The sequence below is a fragment of the Tachypleus tridentatus genome, chromosome 2, assembly GCF_004210375.1.
Source record: "Tachypleus tridentatus isolate NWPU-2018 chromosome 2, ASM421037v1, whole genome shotgun sequence".
Classification (NCBI taxonomy): domain Eukaryota; kingdom Metazoa; phylum Arthropoda; class Merostomata; order Xiphosura; family Limulidae; genus Tachypleus; species Tachypleus tridentatus.
In genome coordinates this window covers 9,502,352-9,528,758 of record NC_134826.1, presented here as the reverse complement: position 1 = coordinate 9,528,758, position 26,407 = coordinate 9,502,352, and the positions used below count along the sequence as shown (strand labels likewise).

At 32.6% G+C, this 26,407-nt stretch overlaps 2 protein-coding genes across 29 annotated transcripts in view; one reads left to right on the top strand and one right to left on the bottom strand.

Moving 5' to 3' along the window:
* LOC143237871 (OTU domain-containing protein 7B-like) overlaps positions 1-3,578 on the top strand; it is a 31,929-nt gene extending 28,351 nt beyond the window's left edge. For all 5 annotated transcript variants that reach the window (XM_076477588.1, XM_076477597.1, XM_076477575.1 and 2 more), the window contains one exon: positions 225-3,578. In XM_076477588.1, the coding sequence (XP_076333703.1) occupies positions 225-1,060 (836 nt within the window). In that variant the 3' untranslated portion in view covers positions 1,061-3,578. The remainder of the gene's footprint in view (positions 1-224) is intronic.
* A 570-nt stretch (positions 3,579-4,148) lies between these two features.
* On the bottom strand, positions 4,149-22,222 carry LOC143237890 (transcriptional repressor p66-beta-like). Of its 24 annotated transcripts, none has more exons than XM_076477748.1 (6): positions 21,847-22,144; positions 15,127-15,150; positions 11,151-11,239; positions 10,277-10,877; positions 8,190-8,384; positions 4,149-7,577 (listed from the first exon to the last, which is right to left on the bottom strand). In XM_076477748.1, the coding sequence occupies exons 3-6, from the start codon at positions 11,225-11,227 to the stop codon at positions 6,663-6,665; spliced, it is 1,788 nt and encodes a 595-aa protein (XP_076333863.1). In that variant the 5' UTR covers positions 11,228-11,239; positions 15,127-15,150; positions 21,847-22,144; the 3' UTR covers positions 4,149-6,662. The 24 variants fall into 24 exon arrangements, with proteins under 24 accessions (XP_076333863.1, XP_076333781.1, XP_076333786.1 ...); XM_076477666.1 differs by having other exon boundaries at positions 8,172-8,384; positions 21,847-21,915; XM_076477671.1 differs by lacking the exon at positions 21,847-22,144 and adding an exon at positions 18,373-21,830 and having other exon boundaries at positions 8,172-8,384.
* Between the last annotated feature and the right edge of the window lie 4,185 nt (positions 22,223-26,407).

Below are 26,407 nucleotides of genomic sequence, written 5' to 3'. Positions count from 1 at the left end.
TGCTGTAGTCATACAAGAGTTTGCAGTGGGTGGTATTGGCCTAGTTGCCGGCCATCTAGTCTATTCCTTAATAGTTAATGACTGGCAAGTACAGTAGTGTTATGTAGCTTTTTTTACAAAATTCAATAAAAAAGTTTTGCTTTTCTTTATTAATAATAATTACTTTTGTTTATATTTTTCTAAACATGACTTTATGATATTGATATTTCTTCTTTTTCTCACAGCCGTCATCCCACTGTCTGATTCTCAGTACTCGCTCCTTCCTATTCAGTTTGCTGTAGACCCAGGAACAGAGGTCAAGTGGGGTAGTGACGAGAATGATCCGTGGGTCACATCAAAGTTCACCCTAACAGAGAAAGACAAGGTTACTTTACTCAGTATGTATTTGGATATTATGGATATTCCTCTCTCCTTAATTCAGGTACAATCTCAGCAGGAAGGAAAGCTAACTGAAAGTATTAATGTAATTAATGGATTTTGTGAAGACAATCAGGAACCTCCTTATGGTAGTTCTGAATCTGATGAAACATTGCCTGATTCAAGTAGTAATTCATCTCAGCCTAAAATCAAAGCTGCCAAACACTTGCAAACTGTCGCCAAACAGTTGGGTAGAAATATGAGCAAAAAGTTTAAGAAAAATTTTGGCGGGATTTCTCGAAAGAGTGGATCGTTCAAAGGATCTTCTGTGGCAGGTGATACTGCAACGTCTCTGGTAAAGACTACTTCCCAAACAATCTCAACTGACTTATCACTGGAAAGGAACAACTTTCTTCTTGCTGCTGTTCTTCACACGGACATGCAGCACGTGTATCAAGAGGAAATGATCCGTAACTATTTAAACTCCGCCAGAGCGTGGTTCTTGCAAGAAAAGGAACATAAGTCAGCTGATTTACCTGACACGGAGCTTCCTGATGCAGACACTGCTTCTTTCCTTTGTGTAAACTCTGGATGTTCTATGTATGGTACAGCTGAAACCTGTTATCTGTGCTCAGTGTGTTATGTGAAACAAAAAAGGCACGAAACTCAGCACTCTGGTAAAGATGGTCCTGATAAGACATAGTTTTAAAGTTTAAAACCCTGTAGCTCTTTCTGTTTATAGACATTTGAACATATAAATCATATGTGGCCTTAATCTAAAAAACAACTTCCGATGCTTCGTTTGTATGGTAGGTCTTCACAGAGACACCTGTGAGCATGACATTTAACTCAACAGTAACAAATGTTATTACTGAACATGCCAGCAGAAGACATTAATACAACTGATAGCAATTACAGTGAGAAACGGACATGTTCGGCTCTTGCCTTAATGATTTTATCAAATTGTGTCGGTAACTATGGTGCACACACACAGAGTTTACTGTCACTCTGTGGAGAGAATAGTTCATTTGTACCTGTTTTCACCCTTTATTCACATATTGCACATTTCTAACAAATGTGTGGTAATATCTCTTAACAGATGATATATTAATAATGAACGTAAGACTGTTCATGTGCTTTCTAAATGGTTATGTGTTTTCTTCCTGTCACAGCTATGTTATTTAACATATCAATAAAATCAGTCCTGCATACCACAGTTTAAAATATATCCTCCCTACTCCATAACTTATTTGGTAGCTAATTTCTAAACAAAGCAGTAAGTTAGTTATTTGAAATACCAGTAATACACTGAACAACATCTTAATTAATGGTATTATTCTCTTGAATTTTACCATTTACCACAAGTGAGTACAACTTTAATACAATATTAATTTTGCACCGCTTAAATGAACTGTTGACAATACTTGCGTTTTATACGCTACATGAAAGTTGTACTGTTGACAATACTTGTGTTGTATACACACATGAAAGTTGTACTGTTGACAATACTTGTGTTGTATACACTACATGAAAGTTGTACTGTTGACAATACTTGTGTTGTATACACTACATGAAAGTTGTACTGTTGACAATACTTGTGTTGTATACACTACATGAAAGTTGTACTGTTGACAATACTTGCGTTTTATACGCTACATGAAAGTTGTACTGTTGACAATACTTGTGTTGTATACACTACATGAAAGTTATGTTATCACTAGAACAGATAGAATACATCCATATCCATACTTACGGATTGTGGGAAGCTTGTAAGTAATGTTAAATTACATATTTGACCTACAAGAGTAAACAATAGGCAGTGAGTGGTTCTGACTAGCTACATTTCATATTTGTCAATACCTTTACACAAAGTTCAAACATTTAAGACTGCCTCATGGTTTACATTAGTGTTAAAATTGTGATGATGATGATGAAGGTGATACGTCATAATGTATAACATATACAGAGAGTAAACCTATGTATATCCATTAGTTTATACAAAAGTTATAAAATAAAGCACATCTGGTGACATTTACTGCTATACAGATGCCAGATGTCTTTTGGTAGAAATATTTACATATTCTATGGTAAACTCAAATTATTAATATATTTTTCATTGAGAATTGTTTACTTTTGTAGATACAATAAGAGTAAAATCTATAATGTTTACTGAGAAAAGAATAACATGGAACATGATTTCTACCATCATAGTTAAGTAGCAAGTCTTCCTTTAACATGGTTGAATAGTAACCATGTGGTTAACAGTACTGTTGGTTCTCCAAACGAAATGCTTTAGATTTTAATTGTATATTTATGTATTCATCACAATCTACGGGTTTCAATAGGTTCACTAAAGTTAACCAAAATATGCTGAATATCTTAACTAGAGATTAGAGCATGAATTCCAAGACTTATTTAGTGTTTGTTGTTTGACTGCAGTACTTTACTCTGAAATCTAATAAACTAAGATTCGTGTTAAAGTGGCTTAAAGCAAAGTTTGAATGGGTAAAAAGCAATTATATTGATAATCAAATGAAGAACTATTAGTTTTTGTTCCCAGTCTGATCATGAAGCTTGGATTATTTCAGGTGGATACCAGAAATCAAATGTATACACCACAAAACTTCTGAAGATTCATAGACAAAACATTAATTTAGGATTATTTATTAGTATTACCAATGAGAATGGCTTTATTTTATAATAATTGGTCAGTGGAATGTAATTTCCCCCCCCCCCTTTTACTGACAAGTGATGTTTCTAAACATTCAAAACACAAAATGTTGAATTGATTCTTGGTAAATCTGCTTCATCACTCCCGTTTTGATCCTGATAACAAAACAGATACAATTATCCTCAAGTGATATGATGTTTATATTCTTAAACATGTACAGCTATGTTAAGATGGTTGTAGAACATCTACCGTAATTTACTAGGTCTGTTTATTTTTCCTAAAAGTCTCCTTGATAACAAACATCATCCACCATTTTTCAAAGGTTGTGCAAACTGTCATCTAGGTGCTTCAATGAATACCATTTTAATAACAAGCAACATAAATACTGTATTTGTACTTTTAAATGTGTTGATTAGTACAAGTTAAACTTTGATAATAATCTAATTATTAAATCAAATATGACAAAGCTTTCTGTAAATTTAAAAGTTTTATTCATGTCCTCATGTTAGCATTATGTAATAAGTATTGAAATAAATATTACTATAATTCATCAGCCTGCTATTTAAATGTTTAATTAAAACCTTAACAATTCATTTTTATTATTTATGGATTTGAACTACTTATACATTTTTGCATTGTGTCGCCCTCTGTTGCAGAACTTGTACAACCTGCTGGATTCCAATAACTTTTTTTTTAGTACTTAATTGGCCTAAAGACTTTTAATGTTGCTTCAAATTATGTAATAAAGTATACGAAATAGAATAAAGTAAGTAATGTATAATATTAACTTCATTTTTGAATATGCAAATGAGAAAGTCACAGAGTAACCACAACCAGTATGATGAGATGTAATTTTGTATACGAATTATATTTCATTATATGAAACTTATATTTTGTATCTAAATTGATACCATTGACAATCGATAGTTTTTAGGAAGGTAACAGAATCCTTTCCAATGCAGAAGGTGGTGCAGAAGGGCTATGGCATGAATTTAGAACTGTTTGCATATAGATAGCAGCACAAAACAGGAAAAGGTGGTCTTGTGAATGGACAGAAATACCACATTGGAATTACAGCAGTGATTTCAATTTTTAAAAAGAATATTCATCACATAACTCATTTGTGAACTAACCACATTTATTTCACTTGGTGCAAAAACAAATAGTCCATCGCCCTCATAACACTGCAAACTTCTCACTACCTTTAATAAAGTACATTTATGTTTCACATACTAACTTAACAAAAAAACTTTCTTTGTAAAATAAATGATTTCTTCAAGTACCCGGTGTTTATGTGTCACAGTTCTTTCTCTTTCACATTCCAACATCTGGACTTACAAACAGTTTGATTCTTCATCAAGTAATTCACAGCACACACATAAAAAACTTTACTTTTGTTATGAAAACACATATCAAATATTCAAACTCTACAGTGTATTCACATCACAACTACCATTGTTACTAGATGTAAACATGTACCCAATAAAACCTGTTTATGAAATGGGTGTGAATTACACCTCTGTTTTTATTCATTTAATATAATATAGTGTTAAACCTGAATATTTCAAGGAAGAGTAAATTCATTTTGAACTCACAAGTTGCACTTTATATTAAAACACAACAAAATGAATTTTGTTCACTGCAGAAAATTACCAGTTTGTTTTATAAAGAAAACTTTATGGTACATTCTCCTCAGTAAATGAATGCAACTACAGAATTTTTATCCTTTATGTAACTACTTGAAACAGACGTTGGACTCAGTTCCTAACAAAATATCTTTCAATATGCAAGTGTTTAAAAATAAAGTACATTTTATCATGGTTTAAAATACATTAAAGCAGAAAATATCCAGAAACACTGAACTTTGATGTGTTAATGAAATACTGTTTTATAAGAACATAGTAACTTTAGGCTAGTTGATGGTGACCGCCATTCACCTTAACAAGTGTACAGTTCAATGCTAAAGTTTCCCTAATTTTAATAATGTCAGGTACCATTTTGCAGCCCAGCAATTAACACAATAACAATATTGAAGTATATGTTTTTTCAACAATTATTAGAAGTTTCTAGTTTATTCAAAAAGTATGAAACTTGACTTACCTGCCCAAGTGACAAAAGGCAACATTAAAAATTGGGTTAAAATAAACTGCACCTCCTAAAAAGCATAGTCTTATTGCAAAGTTTGTTGATTGTAAAGGTAAAAAAAATTGTTTTAAAACTTGACGCACATTACAGAGAATTATATGTTATTTATCAACAAAGTAATAAGTAGTTTATTCACAAGTAATTTAAAACCAGCAGTGAACCTTGAGAAACAGGTGGACAGACACCACTGAAAGTTGCAAGGGATACCCTATTCTTCTTTCAATATCAAACATTATTAACAATAAATTAAACTAAAAATTTACAAAGGTAATTCAAGAAAACTGATCCCCAAGTGTCCAGAAACTGTTAATTTGAAGGCTGGTCCTCAAATGAATAGTTTCACTGTTAAGTTGCTGTAATCCAAATTGGAATTTTTCTTAAAGTTTTATTTGTGTTTATGTGAATAGTAAAAGAAGGCCTGAAAGTTACATTTTAATAGAGGAATTAGTGATAACAGAAACCTTAAAGAATCCACAAAACTACATACAACATTCCTTTTAAAAATCTCTTTACAAATAAAAGATTTTTAAACCACGAACTGGTGATCAAATGCTGTTTAAATCAGTTTACCTTTGCCAAGAACTAAATCAGAACATTCTCTCTGAATCAATGGTTCCCAACCACTGGTCCATGTCCAAATAGACTTTAACCAGTGAGAAAGACAACTGAAAATCCTATGTTTTAAAATAGAACTGCTGAAGTATATTGTTTTCAATGTACTTTAATTTAAAAGTATATTAAAATGTTAATTCTGTGAAGATCAGAACTAGATGGTCCTCAGTTGAAATCTTTGATCTCTGTTTTCTTCATTTTCAAACACCACAGTTTTTCGAGTTTCAAGAAGGACTGCACAGATATTAAGTCTGCCATTAGGTTTTTACAAAAATAACTGGGAAATCTTTTTTGATAAAGCCTTTTCATAAGCCCTGGTTTATATATTTTCCAAGACTATTAAAAAATTGGTCACAGTAAAAACCTACTTTTGATGGCAAGACTGGAAGTTAGTTTTGAAATTTCTTCCATATTTGTAACAAATTAACAAATCATAATTCCAATTTTTGATTTCATTTTACAGATGAAATTAAGAATTACTCTTAAGAAATTTACGTACAAAAACTTTAAACAATTTTTATCATAAATTAACTAACACTACATAACTAGACAGTAACACAGATAAACATACAGTTCTAGAAATTGAAGTTATAGAGAGACAACAACTTGATTTTAATTACTGTTCAGAAAAAATAACTTCAATGAAGATTTTTCAGAACCTTAAAATTTTAAGATATACTGATGTGAAAATACTGGAAGTCACAATACAAGAAGTACAAGCTGCCATGTAACCTGGATTGTTATGATAGAAACACTAAATAAAACATTATCCACAGCAAAAACTACACACATCTTTTAGCATCAATGCTTAGTATATAATTACAAATAAAAATACGAGATTCATTTTTTTTGATATGATACACCAGCCTAATTTTCATTAAGATTTCCAATTCAATGAGCTCTGTGGAAGAGCATGTGAAGGTATCATGTCTAGAAGATACTGTCGTTGTAGATCCGAAGTCGTCACCGGAGGTTTTCCTAGCATTGAATAAGGGTAAGTCTGGGCTAGTAACGGACTAAACGGAAGCATGTGAGCAGGTTGTGGTTGGTGAGGCAGACTCTGAGCAAGTTGATGCAGTTGATGTACTTGGGCCTGCAGAATAGATTGTTGAGTAGGAGTTAACTTGGGCATCTGCTGGAGAATTGGAGCCGACGCACCAGAGTTGGAGATACCCATTCTCTGGATGGGACTGTGCGACGATGGTGGAGGCGTACCATGATTGTTGGAAAACACCGTCGTCGGAATGGAACTCTGACCGGGCACTAAAGGTGAGGTAGAAGGTGGAGGGCTTGAAATAACTTGAGACATGCTCTGTTCTATTTCTTGTTCCTGTTGCAGAGCTTTGACAAAAGCAGTTTTTAAACGATTAGTATGTTCTGCTTTCAAAGCCTTTTTTATATTAGTGGTTACACACGTTTCACAAATCACAGCAGGTTTCTTCTTTCCAGATTCTGTAAGTGTATCCTGCCACTTCCACACAGGGGTAAAGTCTGTCCCACACTGGACACAGGAGAACGGTTCAGGAGGAGACCGGGTCATGGTGCCATCGTGCATCACAAAATCAACAATCTTCTCTAGGCCTAAAAGGCACACAAATTCCTGATTGTTAGCATTAGGAATAAAGTGTAACTCAGGAGGGGGAGGCTTGGGAGGGGGAATTTGAAGCAAAGTTTTCTCTAACTGTTTACGAAGAGCCAGTTTAGCTACTGCTTGTCGCTGGGCGGGAGTTTGGTTATCCACCCTTTCACTTCCTTGTACAGACTGAGGAGAGAGACTCGCCGAAGGTTGAGCCTGAAAGTGAAGAGAATTGAAATTAAAAAAGCAACTAGAGATAACTAATGAAAAAAATTTAAATATATTTTCATATACATCACTTAGGGCTTTGTCTACAAGCATCTGGTGAGATATGAACTATTTAAATTGATCTCAGTTGTTATTCCTGAGGGAAATCAAACACCTTGTCCAATGTTGTTTTATACATTTGCAAGTAACTTCTTATTGTCTATCCTATTAATTTAATTTAAACCATCTTATTATTGTTGAAGAGAGTTAATTTACATTGATACAAAGACCTAGCGAATATAGCACAGAACAGAACACAACACCAATAAGCCTTTAAGCATGGATAGTCATGAAAACTATCTCATATCTGACTGATATATTGGGAAAATACAACTTTCACTGAAAAATTCACATTTATGGCATTAGATAACACTAGTTTTATTAACTTTCCACAATGCCCTCTGTGACAAATATTTAAGAAAAAGCTATTTCACATTGAAATGGGGATTAAAATATAAACAAGTACCACAAATCCACTTCATTTACAGGTACAGTACAAACTAAACATTACTCCACTGAAAGGTTTCTAATAAAACAATATACCAAAGGCTGTGCATTAACCTGTTGTCCACTTGATTTATTTTGAGCTGGATAACCCATTACAACATTAGGAGGTGTAGTTACTGGAGTCCGAGAAAGGGGCCCCATGCCCGGTCGCATCAGCGATTGTTGCAACATTACATTTGCAGGTAACGCAGATTGTATTCCACTTCTTGACCCGATAACAGCTGAACCTTGAAGATTTTTGTTCTTTAACTAAAGTAATAAGAAATCATTCTGTAATTATACAGGCAATTACACATTACTGTAACTTAAAGTTACATCTATGTAACTCACAAAAATGTTATATGCAACAAGGATTTAAAATCTACTCGTGTGATCTACCAGTCACTCTTCTAATTTATAACACACATAATGAATACGGCTGTGATAAGTATTACACATTATAATAATTTATTAGAAAATAACAATTTATAAGTGTAATGAAGTGATTTATTTCAGGAGGAACATACAACACATTTCAACAGACCAATGTTCTGTATGAAGATGTAATACATTCTCTCATAAATAAACCACTTTGTTAAGTTATTATTACAATAGCACAATATATTTCCATACTCAAGTATACCAAATTTAAATGGACTTAAAACTCTAGCCATAAACACTAAAAAAACTGTCATAAAGAATATATTAGAAAATTTAAGACATAAAACTGTGAAGGTTATACTCCCATGTTTAAAACTACAATCATTAAAACAGTTCATGACTAAAGATCAAACCTTGATGTAACTAACACAGTGTAACTCATCAGTGCATCTTTAAATGAACATGTAAACATGATTACTTGTAAACAACGTCTTGAAAGAAGAGATGCAAGGTCAACATCAGTTATAACTGTATACAGAATGTATTATCACCTTCCCATCAAAATTAAATTCATAACACTGAACCTCCTATGCAGGTAATAAAAGATTTCAACTGGTCCTCCGACCCTTGAGACAGGTGTGCCAAGACCAACAACCAAACTAAAGGCACAGATTTTAGAACTTTTGGTCTAATAACAAAATCAATAAATATTTTAATAACCCAATCATTGTGTTACGATCCTTAAACATGACTTGCAGTAATGATAATGTTTCTAATCAATGACCAACACAAACCTACAGATACACACGCATGTCCAGTAACAGAGATCACAAGAAGAAAGTTCACTGTTGTTAATCCTTCTAAATATCAAGAGAGTAAAGCTCTGAATTATTTCTGACTTTTTAGTTTGTTCTCACCACACAAGCACTCAAAACCTGATCCAGAACAAGTTTATACATTACTGATATATGGACAATACAATGTGACATGGTGTATGTTTCCATGTGCTGTTTTACAAGAACCATTATAAATGTACATTTTTCCTATTTTTAAAGGCTTCACAATACACATTTTAAAGTGAATTAAAATCACTTGACAATCAAACTGATATCTAGAGTTTGTTTGGGATATTTAATTTTTACATTCGACACCTAAATATTTATTTTCCATCTTTACATAAGGTTCAGATCTAAACCATACACACAAATCTGGTTCTTTTGAAATAGATGTCTTGCAAACTCAGACTACATTCAAATTGTATACATCACAGTTAGCTAAAATGAAACATACAAACAGTGTAGAAAATGAATGCTTCAGCAGTTAATCTACAAGCATTCTAAATGTTTCCTTTCTCTTACACTGATAAAGGTTAACATAAGATATAGCATTTGTACCAATGTAGCATTTAAATCCTTTGAAATAATTTCATTTATATAAACTGTTTTAAAAAGTAAGATACAGATATAGAATTAGACGATTTACATCAACGCTAATATAAAGTTCTAACTTATCAATACACTTTCTCAAAAGCAGGAAAAACTGGAAATCCTCAGAATAAGTTACCTATTTCTGGATATGTTAATGATAAAAAAAATAGGTACATTATAAAAATCAATTTAAGACAAAATTCTGTGACACAAATGCTTTCAGGTACATTTCTTCATCATGGGCCGAAGAACACTGAGGTTGTATTTGTTATTACCTCTTGACACTTCCACTCAAAAACAAATTCATTCATCAATATTACAATAAGCGTGGTAAATTATTTTGGAAATACTTGCCATCTGAGAAACAGTCAATGGTGAATGCTGAGGTACGTTTTGGCCAAAGTGTTTGTTTGGTAGGATGGTGTGTGACCCTCGTCCTCGAGAACAGGAACCGAAATGTGATTGCACATTTCGGCCTATAGGTGAAGCTACTTTTCCTGGCTGAGAAGAAGACAACATGTTTTCCTTCATGGTCTGGCTCTGCCGTAGTTTTTTCAGTAAAATTAACTTCATCTCTTCATTTCTCAGTTCTTCTCTGAGCTTACGTATTTTTAGCTCTCTCTCTTCCAACTCTTCCTTCCTGAGTTCCTCCATCTCTGGTAATGGAAGAAGCTCAGTATCCTCTGAGTCGGTGGATTCTGGCTGAGAATCTGACTGATCAACTTTCTGCCCATTCTGAGCGTGATCGATAGGATTATTCTGATCATAAGATTCACGAAAACGAGCAGAACGAAACGGCTGGGATCTCAGAGACTGGAACTTTTCTCTGTCTTTACAATCGCTGAAGGATCGTAAATTATCATCAAAAATTTCCTGATCCTCGCTATTTTTCTTCTTCTTTGTGCGTAAATCAATTGTCTCAAAAAATTCATCTTCATCTCTGTATTTTCTTTTTCTGCAGTAAACAAAAAGAACGAACATTTACTGAAATAAACACAATATGTATATATTGTCTACCATAAATAAAGCACATGAACAGAACTGCTTGAGGGCTGGTTTAGAGAAGTCTTAGATCAATATGGCCAATTTTTAATTTTTCAAAAATGAAATGTGACACAAAAGAAAGTAAAAACACTAATTTTTTTTTCCCACATATGTAAAAAAAGTGTAGTTTACCTGTACAATAAAAACCACACAACAAAGCTTAATGTATGGATGTCAAACTCACTTCACTGACAAATCTGCAACCTCTGAACCCTCCAAATTTTCATCTTCTTGTCCACCTCTCAAGGTCCTTCTTGACATTCTTACCTGAAACTGAAATTCACACAAGTCAACATGAAAGCTGATGTCCACATTTTGTTTCTTATAAAAATGCAAGGTGATAAAAAGTCATTAAGCTCACCGACGTCATTTTTCATTTATAAAAGTCCAGTAGGAACAACAAATAATTAAACTTGTAGATGATCCTTCAGATCAGTAGGTTTATTCAACAAAGTTTTTCATAATAATTAAAATTACCACAACAAACCATTCCACACATTCATGCCTAACAAATAAAAGTCCTAAATAAGTCTGCATCTAGACTTGTCAAGTTTTAAACCTACTACTGTTAACACTCAAATTTATAACTTTTAAAGTTTTATTTAAGCAACCCACCTATCAGAATAATGTACAATTTCCTAATAATTTTATTCTGTCTTATTCTTCTATACTTGAGAGAGTTAGTTTAAAACTGTCAAGTGTGTTTTTGCAGAACTAAACGACTTAAAACTGGCTGTCATTCCATATGCTTATCTTTTCACTCTTTCTACTACATAGTTACAGGACCAAACTGCCTACAGTTTTACAAGGTAGGCCATATGAGTCTTACATAAAACTGCTATAATACTCTTAAGTCACCAATTTAAAACTCATAAATGTGGAATTACAAAAATCTATTTGCAACTTCGATAAACAATCAGAAACAGGCCTTAGTATTTAACAGTGATTATGACTTGTCTATCTTTTCCATGTGTTTCAGAATTTAAGAATGATCAAACTTTATGTTTCTGTATTTTCTTCAGGCCTTATAATTTAACAGTGATCTAACTTTATCCTTCTATCCATTCTGTGGCTCTTAGAATTCAACAGTGAACTAACTTTATCCTTCTATCTATTCTATGGCTCTTAGAATTCAACAGTGATCTAACTTTATCCTTCTATCCATTCTGTGGCTCTTAGAATTCAACAGTGATCTAACTTTATCCTTCTATCCATTCTGTGGCTCTTAGAATTCAACAGTGATCAAACTTTACCTTTCTATATTTTCCGCATACTTCAGAATTCAACATTGATTTATCTATCTTTTCTACAGGCTTCAGAATTTAACATGGTTATACTTTATCTTTCTCTCCAAGTCTTCTTCCACACAGAGGAAAATCCTTCCCAAATTTCCACATGTAGCAGCCACTGACTTCACACTTCTCAATATTAAAATATTTATACTGAAGTAGAAATTACAAAGTTTGTTCTCAAGTGCTTACACGTGTCTTTTATTAATAGATTTTATAAAACATGGGTGTGGCTAAGATATGTGATCAGGCTTTGTAATTCACTAACAGTACGCCAGTTTACAAACATGCAAACTTTTGTAAACAAATGGTTTTGATATATTAAAAAAAAAAAAGAGAGAGCCAGTACTTGTAACTCAGAACTTTGTAAGACCACATTTCTGTTACGCTTCAGGTATTAACAGCTAGCTAAATGTACTGGCAACATTATTACATGGTCAAAGTGTGAGAATAAAACAAACTAACTTTCTGATGTGCATACCTTTAAACATTTGTTGTAATCATGTGACAGTAAAAAGAACCCAACAACAATGAATACTAAAAATCACATACTCTGTGGTTTGAAGCAATCACACATATCAAAGAATATTACCAACCAGCCTGACTATTCAGCTATACAACTACATTAGCAATAGTGTATTTTAAGAGGTCTTTAGTCAAAAGATATATTGAAGTGAACATTTAAGCCTAATAACAAATAATCACAACATACTTGAAAACCATTACCTAACCACCTTAGCAGTAAAATGAAAGGGTTTTGGTGTTGTTCACTCTCTGCAGGTTGTATCCAGAGAAATTACGAATACAAGTCTAAAGCTTTCACGACAAAGGCCCCTGGTTAGGCTACGAGTAGTCTGTTCAGTATTGGGGTCCTTTCTTTAGGAAAGACAGTAAATTATTGAATAAGATCCGATGAAGGCTGTGAGAATAATAACTTGGATGGAAAGTTGTAATTTGAGCACAATTTGTGATCTCTAAAACTGAACTGGAAAAATAAGTTATAAGGGATCTAACCAATATTCTTAAGGGAGAGTGTTGATGCATCAACTTTTATTTATATTTGGTGGATAAAACAGCAGAACTAGGTAACACAAGTATAAATTTTAGCAAGGTAGGAGTCACCTTCATCTAAGACAGTTACATTTTGATAACAAGGTGGTTGGTCTCTCAAATTATGTTTCTTCAGATATGATATTTGCAGTTAATTTAAGGGATACTTAGCTGATAAGAACTGGTCTGACTTGTTTGTAAGTGAGTGGATGGGGCAGACTAGATGGACCAAAATGTTTCATCCTTAAATATTACATTAACTTCATTCAGTACCCCCTTCTTTTTTTCAAATTCTGGATATATTTCCCTCTTTGCAACACATGCAATCTGAACTGCCAACCAGTGTGGCCAGACCTGCACTAATTTCCAAATTACGAGGGAGTTAAACCTAAAATCCATCCAAAATGTTGTATGATACAAGGTCCGATTATAATCCATCCAAAGTGTTGTATGATACAAGGTCCGATTATTATCCATCCAAAGTGTTGTGTGATACAAAGTCCGATTACAATCCATCCAAAGTGTTGTATGATACAAGGTCCAATTGTAATCTATCCAAATTGTTGTATGATACAAGGTCCGATAATAATCCATCCAAAGTGTTGTATGATACAAGGTCCGATAATAATCCATCCAAAGTGTTGTATTATACAAGGTCCGATTATAATCCATCCAAAGTGTTGTATGATACAAGGTCCGATTATAATCCATCCAAAGTGTTGTTTGAAACAAGGTCCGATTATTCAGTAAAATAAATCCACTTTTTTGTCATTACTTTCAACAGTTCTGTTGACAGAGACAACAAAGGAAAACTCAATGAAGCTTCCAAGCCATGGTAAAGTAACTACATGAAGTACCTGCCTGAACACAAACACTTCCACTATTTTGTGAAAGACAAGTGCAGTCCAGCCAATTCCCTAAACTTCATGGCCACAAGTCATGGAGAAGTCAGCTATTCTGGCAGTAAAGAATGGTTTTTGAAGTTAACAGATTTATTCCATATTCAGACTACTTTTCTGGTTCTATCTTGAATAGAACTAGAAAAGTACTAGCCATCCCTAATTTAACAGTGTAAGACTACAGGGAAGACAGCTAGTCATTGCTAACTCTTCGACTACTCTTTTACTAATGAATAGTGGGACTCACTGTAACATTACAACATCCCCATGGCTGAAAGGGCGAGCATGTTTGGTGTGACAGGGATTCAAACCTGCAACCATCGGATCACAAGTCGAGTGCCTTGGCCACCTGGCCATGCCGGGCCTAAATATTTAGGTCTTTTTGTTGCTAAGCAAAAAGGGCTATCTGTGTTGTGCCCACCACAAGTACCAAAACTCAGTTTCTAGTGACACGAGTCCACAAAGCATTCAAATTAATCTGCCTTAAAAAATAAACAAATTATAGCACTAGTAATTGATTTACATTGCTTAAATATAACTATGGCATACAGTGTTAAGCCTAACATAAATATGACTATCAAATACAGGTGGGCAGTTTGAAAAGACCCATGGGATTTATATGCTGAGGATGACCCCTGGTGGAGTGTAAACATCAAGACAATAAACTGGTTTACTAAAGACAACAAACATCTGGTTATGATGAAATGAGCTGTAAACAAAACTGTGAACAAAATTCACCCTAACACCCTGCTTGTTCGAAGCCTGTGGATGGCCATTTTAAAATAAATAGATAACAGGGTTGTGGTGATTATAAAAGATTTCTTAAAAAATATTTTCACCACAAAAACTCTTTTAAAAAACCAGATTTTAAGTATTTTCTTTCATCTTTATATATTCTATAAAACTTATAAATTATACTCACATTTCATCCAAATATATCTCACGTCTTTGTAGGTGAGCGTGAAAATACAAAAACAAATATAATTACATAACCTAACCTTTGTTTTCAAACATTTAATTAACAATTCAATCTAAACTGTTTACACAACAATTCACAGTCACTTTTGTTGTTAACTACAAAACATCAACAATGTTTCCTTCAGAGATACCCCTTCCAGACCAAAATACTGAAAAAACTTTAAATACAAATAAATCAGTTTATCTTGGCTCACACTTGTATATACATATGATTAGATCCAGTAAAAATATATAATAAAGGAACCACCATTTAAATATAACGTTAAAAGACTCATCAACTGACTGGTTTTGTGAGTGATTATATAACCTATATCAAATACTGTAACAATCCATGTATTAACAAAGATTTTTTTATTGAAAATATTTACTGTTACAATCTAATATTTCTTAGTTTTAACATAATGTGTATATTTAAGATAATGCAGTTTGATGAGTTCCTGTTCATGCATGCCACACTTTGTCTTTATGAACTTTTTTTTAATTTGTGATATAACTTCATAATAACTGCATATTATTACTGAAAAACAAATAAATAATTACTTAGTATAACAACTGATAACATTATCTATGTTAAAACATCAACATCTCATGTAGCTTTATTGTTGTCAGAAACCTAGAGACAAACAACCAACTGTTTGTTTCATTCTCCTATAATTTACATTAAGTAACATTCAGCACATATATTTACACAGTTAATATTCAATAAATAATAATACACAAAATATTATACTGGTCAAATACCCAATCCTTCAATGAAAGCACTCTCATCAAGTCCCTTCAGTTCTGGATTATTTGAGTTTTGTTTAATGTTACTCAGGGTTACAGAAGAACAGTTTGTGTTGGTTCAGTGTTTTTTAATGATAAACAGGTTAATTCATGTGGAATTAAAAATATAAATTAAAAGTTAAAATAAATAAATATGGTAAAAATTCATTTCTATAATTCTGTCGTGTAGCAACTTTTACAAAACTGATATAAAGTACATCAGCTTAATCCAGTTTACACCAACAGATGTTCACGGAACGTCATGACATAATTGTCATATCACGTCACAGTACTGTCGGATATGTCATAGTTGGCTTAAAGAACAGTATTCCTAGTCATCAATGAATATTGTGTGGTCAATATACTAATATACACTTTTATTTTCACTCAAAACTTCTTATTACTAAGAAATACATTTAAATAAAAACTACAGAAATGTTACACTTTACAGCAACCTAGTTTTGTGCTGCCAATGACAACATTCTATCTTCTATTGCTGTAATCTATTTACACAATTTCATGATTTTGGCTGCATCATATGCTGTCTATTTTAAAACAAAGCTAGTCAGGGAGGGAGATCTGGCTCCTTGAAGATACAAATTAAATTCTGAAAAATTCATCTATAATCTAATTCAACCAAATCATATCTAATTATCTAAAATCCTAATGACAATAATGTAAACTACTGTAATTTGTAAAGACACAAATGTTATTTACTAAATTATTAACCACGCAATAATCTATTTTTAAGCTTAACATGTTTTCCTATTCAACCCATATCACTTTTATTAAACGATACATTTTATGTAACTTACAGCTTTAAAAGGTAAAATTATTATTGATTAGTAATAACTATTTCTTCAAACTGTACCTAATTTAATGTTTATATAAAGCCTAGTAATTCATTTTTAACAACTAACCTGTCCTTACTTAATACTTATATAAACGCTAATACCGATAGCATGATTCACCCACATATAGTCCGTACACTAAGAAATGTGAAGGTGCGTGAAAGAGTGCAGGTTTCATGCATTATTTCTAAATATTTCTTGTACTTTACGACCCCTGCAGAATGTGAATCTTCCCCAGAAGACGGGAAGGTACATGCACACGTGCTACATTTTAAATTAACATTCACAAAAATATTACAATGTGTACAACTCTAATGAACGAGTTAAATAACACAAAAAAAAATTTCTATTTAGTTTTAACCACAATTAGGTTATCTGATTTAAATATCAAATTAATAGATTCTATCTGCATTTGTATGGATTTCGGTGAATCGTGCAATTCAATTTACTATCTACTAAAATTGTTACATTTTCTAATTCTAGCAAACATTACAAAAGGAGGAAGGGTCTCCCAGTGTTAGTTATTAGTGTTACGTTACATTTATACTGATTTTAACAACTTCGGACAGATAAAACTGCATTATCTCAAAGTTAGTTTTCTTAAAAATATTTTGTAAATAAGCTTAAAAGCATAATTAGTACAACTAAACTTTTTTGAGCTCTCTTTCGGTTATGCTTCTCTTGTTGTTTTTTTTCACACAAAACTGCAAAAAAATAGTTAGTTAGGCTTACTCACAACCCAGGGTCATAATATATAACGTGTTACTCCAAAAGGCGTAGAGCTCCACAACAAAACAATGACGTAATAAATAGAAACACTTCAAGAAATTTTACAAATGGAAAATCAACAATTACTAATAACTTTAATAAATAAAAATCTACTTAATTCTATTGGCACATTACGTAATCCTTGATGGTAAAAACAACAAATATTACCAAAGGAAACAATTTTAGTACAAAAACGTTGTATTCTTGTCAATTCTAAAAGTCTGACTAAGTGACCGTACATAAACCGATCAACCAAACAAACCCCACGACAACATGGCGTTCCCTTTCCGTTGTTACCCCTAATCTTCATGCACACGCGGGGTTTCCAGCCTAATTTCAAGGACGCGATAAGGAGTTTATTATCCACATGAGTACTATATGTTTGTACCTAATTATCTCTATTAAATGTCAAAAAACAACATACCTGAAATCGTCAAATCAGCTCTATGTGGAATTTACACAACAATAAAAACATATACGTTAACTGCTTTTTGGCTAATTATAAATGAAGTGATGAGTTTTGTAATAACCTAGATATAAACTACAACTAACGTACAATGAGAATTATGGGAATATCATAAAATTAAGTTTTGATTATGAATCTTATAGAATATATAAATAATTTCTGTTTGAACCACCCATACAACAAATAAAAACAAACTTAAAAGTTGAATAATTTCCATTATGCTTATCTGTCACAGAATTACTGGCACTGGTCAGTGGAGCACAAATTTGAGAATGTTTCTTGTACTGAAGCCAGTAAAAATAAACTTATATAAATACAGGTGTAGCCAATGGTTTATTACCTTTCAATGCATTTTCATTGTTCTGGGTAGGATTCATCCTCAGCTAATAAAATATTACTTTTCCAACAGAGTGATTGGCACTTGAAATGGGTTGCCTTCTGATGTTGTAGATGTTTACATTCACACTTAAATAAGTGTTGGAGTGTTTTGTTGTTTTTTAATTTAGTTTAGCTGATGGAACAGCTTTGTTAGACTAATGGTGTAGGCCTCTAGTTATCCAAGTTATATTAAAAACAGACATGTCAGACAACAATAAACAATAGTACAGTATATACCAGTTTTAACTTAATTGGAAAGAAAAAAACACTACCTGGTATAAAAATTCAAGGTCACAAAAATGATTCTAACAAAAAATAAAAATACTGATTGTCTTTTTTTTTTTGGTTTATGTATGTTGTTCAAGGTTCATTAATACAAAGTCTGGAGTGGCTCTGTTTAAACGTGCAGAACAAATTCACAAATAAAAGATGGGCCTACAATTTTTAGGAATGTAACTGGGTGAAGTCAACTAATAAAATGTCAGCCTCTCCTTATAATAAAGTTAAGACATTGTGAAGTTTTCAAAAAACTCCTAATATCTCCTTTTAAATTCCACTTAAAAGTGTGCTGCATAAATGAACAAACTGACGTTTTAGTATACACTGTGAGAAAGATGACTTAGCAAAAGAAACAAAACTGGGAGACTGTCTTCCACTTGAACAAGAACATATCAATCACAGGTATTATTATATCAGTCAAAAGTCTGAAAAACTTTGTTTTAGAACTCTGAAGAGAGATTTTTTACCAAGAAGTGACTTTAGTTAAGTGTGTGAGAAACATAAAAACAAGTTATAAAATAATTTCTATGAATATTCTTGGTTTGGCTGAATGTTAGTATTCGAATGACAATATGAGCAAGATCTTAAAAAGTCAAGAAATAATTTTCCTTTTCCAAAATCACTGGAATTTTCTTCATCTACAAGTAGAATTTATAATCTATAATAACAAAACATTATGCAGATAATCCAACTTATCTCATTATGCAGATAATCCAACTTATCTCATTATGCAGATAATCGAACTTATCTCATTATGCAGATAATCCAACTTATCTCATTATGCAGATAATCCAACTTATCTCATTATGCAGATAATCCAACTTATCTCCAAGTAAACACACTTCACTCTCAGTTTTTCTTACCAGAAAAACTTACCGACACAGATTAGAACTAAATATAAATTATTAGAATGAAACAGATTCATGAGTTACGTTCCCTCGTTGTTAGCAATATTTTTCACAATAATCTCAGTAAAATCTCACAAAGTTCAGCCATTTCACGCTATTCTCAAATCCATTCTAAACTAACAGTGCAGAATAATTTGAAAAATTAAAACATTCATTGATGAAAAATTTTTAAAAATAATAACAACAGACATACATTAAATACTTATTAATGAAGGTATCATTAACAAAATAATATAATTTGTTTACAAAAAACTGGAAATTCTGGATTCATTGTGTTTTTAAAACCAGTTTTTATTTGTTTGCATATCAGAAATATAGTAGGTCAGATAATAAAATAGAAGTCCATGAGCACAAATCTCTCAGACCAAATAATTCATATATCTGATTCATTACATTTACTGGCTATTCCAGCTGTTTTGTACATGTTTTTGTCATTTTCAGTAACCCTGTAAATATTTGTAAAGGTAAAAACAATGAAACCTTAATAATCAGTTAAAGGGGCACTGAAGTCCAGTGAACCATGCCTCACAGCAAGAGTACTATAAAGAAATGTCTTAAAGTTCTGTAAGAGAACAGTTTTAGTTCTAGTTGTGTTTCAATTGACAATTAAGTTTAACCTCTCTGAGAAATTACAGACGTGTTGAAAAAATGCTGAAAACCATAAACTGCCATTTTAAAGTCTCAGACTGATTCAATACACAGCCACTTATATAGATAAATACTAAAAATAAACATGGTTGGTGACCTTACTTATTAATGGATAGGGTCATTTTCTCACAACATGTACCCAATGAAATGTTAGCTCGTAATCAAAATTTCAACTTTAAATATTGGATATGATAAACATCACTTTTTAATGAGAAGGTAATTTGGTAACTTTCTGAAAGAAAAAAAAAACTGATGGTAAATTTAGGCACTTTCAGTAAAGGCTAGTGGTTAATTCATTCACTTTCAGTAAAAAACTAGGGGTTAACTTAGTCACTTAAGTAAAAACTGGTGGTTCATTTAGGTACTTTCAGTAAAAAACTAGTGGTTAATATAGTCAGTTTTGTAAAAAAAAATTAGTGGTTAATTTAGGCACTTTCAGTAAAAAACTGATGGTTAATTTAGGCACTTTCAGTAAAAAACTGATGGTTAATTTAGGCACTTTCAGTAAAAAACTAGTGGTTAATTTAGGCACGTTCAGTAAAACCTAGTGGTTAATTTAGGCACTTTAGTAAAACACTGGTAGTTCATTTAGTCACTTTAGTAAAATCTGTTGTTTTGTTTTCTCCTGATGATCTGGCTGGTACATTATATGTAAAATAACAGTTATATATATTGTTCCTGATACCCGTATTAATTGTTGACGGTTTAGCCGAACATGAATTAATATTATGTTTAAGCCTCTATGTCAAGGTTTTAACTGGGTAATATAAAAACTAATATGTTCTTCGTTAGGTATCAGAAAAACTAAGTCCTTTATTGGATAATATAAAAAAACTTCGTATCTAGAACAATATATTGGTGAGGCCTGCAAAACAATTTTCGTGACGCATTCAAGATTTTTAACAACTTTTATTTTGTTTATTTTATATTAATATTTAAAAATACCAATGACAGGTGTAACCTAGGCTTAATTTTTAATAGCTATATTAAAATTTAAATCACAAAGTAATATAGTTTTATGTGCAATTTCCACGAGATCGATACAAAAATGTATTACTGTAAAAACTAAACACAGATCTGTACAGAAATAATTAGTTTGAACTACAACTGTACCGTTTTATCGCTAGTTGGAGACAAATTTTACATTAAATTACACGTATACTATAATTTCTTATTTACGGTGATATTAAAAATCATTAAAAAAGTAGTTATCACAAGAAATATCACATATTTGGGATTTCAAATTACTCTAAAATACCTGTTTAATGAACTATTGGTATAAAAACTTAAGCTAATTCAGATACCTGTAACTCACAAAATAAAACAAGGCTTAGTGTAAGTCAACTATTTCATCCTATAGACAACATAATTTTATTTTTATTTTGAGATAATAAACAATCACTTCAACATTTTACAAAATTATAAAACTGAGAGCGAAACCAATTCTAGCGTACAGAAGTTATTACCACTTCTATAACACAGTTATATAATTCACATATGGATTTTAGTTGATAAAAACTTTAGCTAGTTCAGAGTTTGTAAGTTATGTTAGCAAGCTATAACGATCATACTAATGAAGATATAATTTCTAATAGTCCTACAATTACTGGTAAAGAGACGTTCTGTGCTCTGCCCACCACAGGTATCGAAACCTGGTCTCTAGCATTATATGTCTGCAAACTTAACAAACATCACTGGGAGGCCCACCACTACCTACATTGTGTTCTAATACTGTCGTCATATCAAGCGAAAGACCATATTTGCACTGAATACAACGAATGTAATGTAGTTGACACATTATTACACTTATTTACTTTCACTTACAACCTTTGCACTCACTAATTTAGTATTCTCGCGTTAATGCTGGGCTCATTTCACTGTCCCCGGAATTTAAAAAACAAAAAGAACTATCTTACAAATTCACCAGTTATTCTAAACGGTGTACAATGTTAATTCAAGTACATAAACATAACATCATGTTAATAAAAATCATAAACCTAATTCTGGTGTGAAATAAATTAAATATAATTGATAAAAATTACAGTTCACAAATTTAATTTAGTTTACACCAAAACTGTTAAGTAATTAAGGATATAAATTGTGGATATCCTCAACACTATATGCTAATTTAGTTATGATTATCTTGTCTAATTATCTTTTTTGTTTACAGCTCAGGCACTAAGCAGATATATATTTCGGCATCAGGTTAGTGAAAGTGAGTTTTTCCTCCCACAGCTAAATTACCGTGTATCAGGATTTGTAGATACCTATCCTCGTGTTGTTGTTTTTTATAGAGTCAATATTTAACCTCTCGCGAAGCACCAACGGACCTTTGCCATCAGTTGATTGCATAATCTCGTTAACTTTAAATTTTGTAGGCATAGCAATTAATCACCAGTCCTGCTAAATCTAACTTCACGTCTAGGGCGAAGAGAAGGTCTCTTCTGAGCGCCCTCGATTCCTTTGTACCTCTTTTTGAAATGCAAAGTGTCAAATCGAAATGCCTGCCATGAATTTTACTTGTTCACTGTATCTGTCATAAACTCAAATGGTCTGATTAATGCTCATATTAAGATAGAGACATCATTATACACAAATATCTTTATTTTAAAAGGATTTCTCAAAGTATGTTTTATCAAAGCATTCTAATTGTAATCCGAGGGTCGCGGGTTCGAATCTCTGTCATACCAAACATGCTCGCCCTTCCAGCCATGAGGGCGTCATAATGTTACGGTCAATCATATTATTCGTTGATAAAAGAGTAGCCCAAGAGTTGGCGGTGGATGGTGATTATTAACTGCCTTCCCTCTAGTCTTACACTGCTAAATTAGGGACGGCTAGCGCGAAATTCAAAACAAACAAACAAACAAAGTAATTACGTTTTTTTCATAGTTAAACTTTTAGACATAGTGGGATGCTCCAGTGAGTGACTTACTAACTTTTAAGGGCCCGGCATGGCCAAGCGTGTTAAGGCGTGCGACTCGTAATCTGAGGGTCGCGGGTTCGCATCCCAGTCGCACCAAGCATGCTCGCCCTTTCAGCCGTGGGGGCGTTATAATGTTACGGTCAATCTCACTATTCGTTGGTAAAAGAGTAGCCCAAGAGTTGGCGGTGGGTGGTGATGACTAGCTGCATTCCCTCTTGTCTTACACTGCTAAATTAGGGACGGCTAGCACAGATAGCCCTCGAGTAGCTTTGTGCGAAATTCAAAAAAACTAACTAAATAACTTTTAGTTTTCTCCAAAGTGACAAGCAATTTTTGCTGATAAACAAAACTTACTAATATAATTTTTTTATGTGTGTAGTTAAAGTACTGTTTATTTAGCAGGCTTACATATTCTTGTCGGCGAATAAGATAACATGGGCCAACGAATTTAAACTTCATAAAAATTATGTTGGTTTTGATAATAAATTTTCCACAATTTAGCTACACAAATTTCGAAAAAATGTTTATTTCATTTTGTGAGGTAAGAATTTTTTACAAATAGGGAAGAAATAATTTAGATCAAATTATTATTGTGTTTACCATATTGGAATTTTTACCATTATATTTTAAAGAAAACAAACAAACAAAAGAAAAGAGAAGAACATTTATACCAAAAGAACATGTGTTCTCGTTAATCCTGAGGTTTAATGTGAAATCTTTGTCTTTTAGCGTCAAACGACGTATTGTTGTTTTTCTTTTATGTATCGCATCTGGTTTCAATAATCGGCCATCATGGTTAAGTTCCACCTTCAATGATACCTCCTGAGATATATTGATGAAACCTTTTCCATTGTTCTTCGCTGATAGTACAGAGATTTTCAGAAGAATAGTTAATGTGTGAGTGTAAGAAACGAAGTTTAAGATTCGTATTAACTCTTCGAATTTATCGACAGTATTTTCGTAATTTGTTCATAACCACGCTTCTTTTACAACTTTCCTCATTATCCTTTGGAACTATTCATTTGAAGTATATTTCCAAATCTGAGGCCCAACAAAAATAACTTCGTTAAGTTTCGCTTCTTACAGAACTGGAAATTGCCAACAAAGATATTTGAAAGAGTCGCCATCTTTGTCTAAGGTCTCTTTAAATTGCATCATCAAGTTTTATGTGTAGTGAAGCTAATAAGATTTTATTTGAATCAACTAAACTTTCATGTTCAGTGTTTTTTATCCTAGTATCAGGCTGAGTTTGCATGGTTATTCCTTTTCTGTCCAATATTGATTTTCTTCTCTGATACCCAGTTCGCACAAAAAATATGAAAACTTTGTATAACCGGGTTGATAACCTAACAACATACAACGGACTCTTAAGTTTCCACAAAGTAGCCAACCACGTTCTGTGTATTTGACCTAATTAAGTTTGCTTCGAGTGAACCGAACGAGCAATAAGAACAAATACATATATAATCAGTGATGACAATATATGTTACCATTGTGCAGAAGAACATCTTTCAGCCTTTAAGAATCAATGAAAAATCGCTTCTCACTTAGTTTATAGACTCCAGCTCGTAACATTAGTTCAGGAATAATGTTGTGATATAAACTGTGGTATAAACTCTTTCTCATAGTTTCTGTGTCAGTAAAATGATGTTCCTAAAAAAATAAGTTCTTAGCTCCAAGTCTGGACTACAAACCCTCTGAAGAATCCTTTAGAAGGCCCAAATTATTAAGTTCACCCTTTATGAAAAGTTATAGTTGACCAGATGTTTCAGTTTGAAAACAATCCCTATCATAATTTATATTGATATCAGATTCAGAACCAAATGAAACTCTATCAAGATTCTCCAGTGGAACAGGTACATCACGACCATGTTGGACCAGATCTTATAGCATTATGAAGGTTCAGATGAGAATGACGTGTTTTAAATCACTATTAACATCAACAATGAGCCCGTCATGGCCAGGTGGTTAAGGTACTCGACTCGTAATCTGAGGGTCACGGGTTCGAATCCTCGTCACACCAAACATGCTCGCCCTTTCAGCCATGGGGGCGTTATAAAGTGACGGTCAGTCCCACTATTCGTTGGTAAAAGAGTAGCCCAAGAGTTGGTGGTGATGACTAGCTGCCATCCCTCTAGTCTTGCACTTCTAAATTAGGGACGGTTAGCGCAGATAGCCCTCGAGTAGCTTTGCGCGAAATTCAAAAAGAAACCTTTTTATTTCGGGTGTTGTATTCTTACACATTACATTAGCAAAAATAGCTGTCATCTCCGTTTTCTAATATCACGACAAACTACTGGCATTCCAAGAGGCAAAAAGACATATTTTACTTTCAGTTCATTGTCTCAGCTTTTCGACAGAAACGATGCAAACTTTGTGTGGAACCCATGGTTTGTCTTGGTCCCCATGTTTCATTACAAAATACATATAATAGGCTTTTTGGATGAATTCTGTAATGTTTTGCCTTTATTTCTTTACAAAAAAACGTAACAAAATATTTTTGCTGTAGCGACGAATACTGAAAAAAAATGTATAAGTTCACACACAAATACTACCAGAAATTATATCGCATGCAGCCTATTAAACGCTTATATATTAGCGGTGTGTTTTTAGAATGATTGGTAAGACTCTGACATGACAATTGGTCTAGATAGCCATTGGTTATCAACAGTTTTTAATGTAGCAAAATGTGCCCTGATTTCAATGAAAATTCTCTTACACAAAAGTAAATAAAAAGTTTTGTGTAAAATCTGTACGTGATGGAGAAAAATGGAAATCATTTTCGTATTTAGCGTACAGGAATTACTGTATAACACATAAACATTTCGAGACAATAAAACCGTCATGGGCCTGCGTAATCTCTTCCTTCTGGATTTATCTGTTGTTACTTTAAAGATACCTTACAGTTATTACATAGTACCAAGTTCAGCTGTGGATAATGTATACTGATTACTTAGTGAAGTCTGTGTGATATGTTTTAAACTCTGTCTTGTGTGGTGTAACACCATTTTGTGGTTGGTAATGAATTAAATTATTATTAGTATTATTCTGATGTCATATCACAAAGATATTAAGTATTCGTTATATAATTATGTGACTGGCTACAGATACTGTCTATTAAGTTGTTACACTGAATTATTACATACAGAAAAAAGCTTCACACATTTACCTGCCTACACTTGAAAGTAATACCAACTTAAATATAGATTCAACTTCACTAAAGCAACACAAGAATG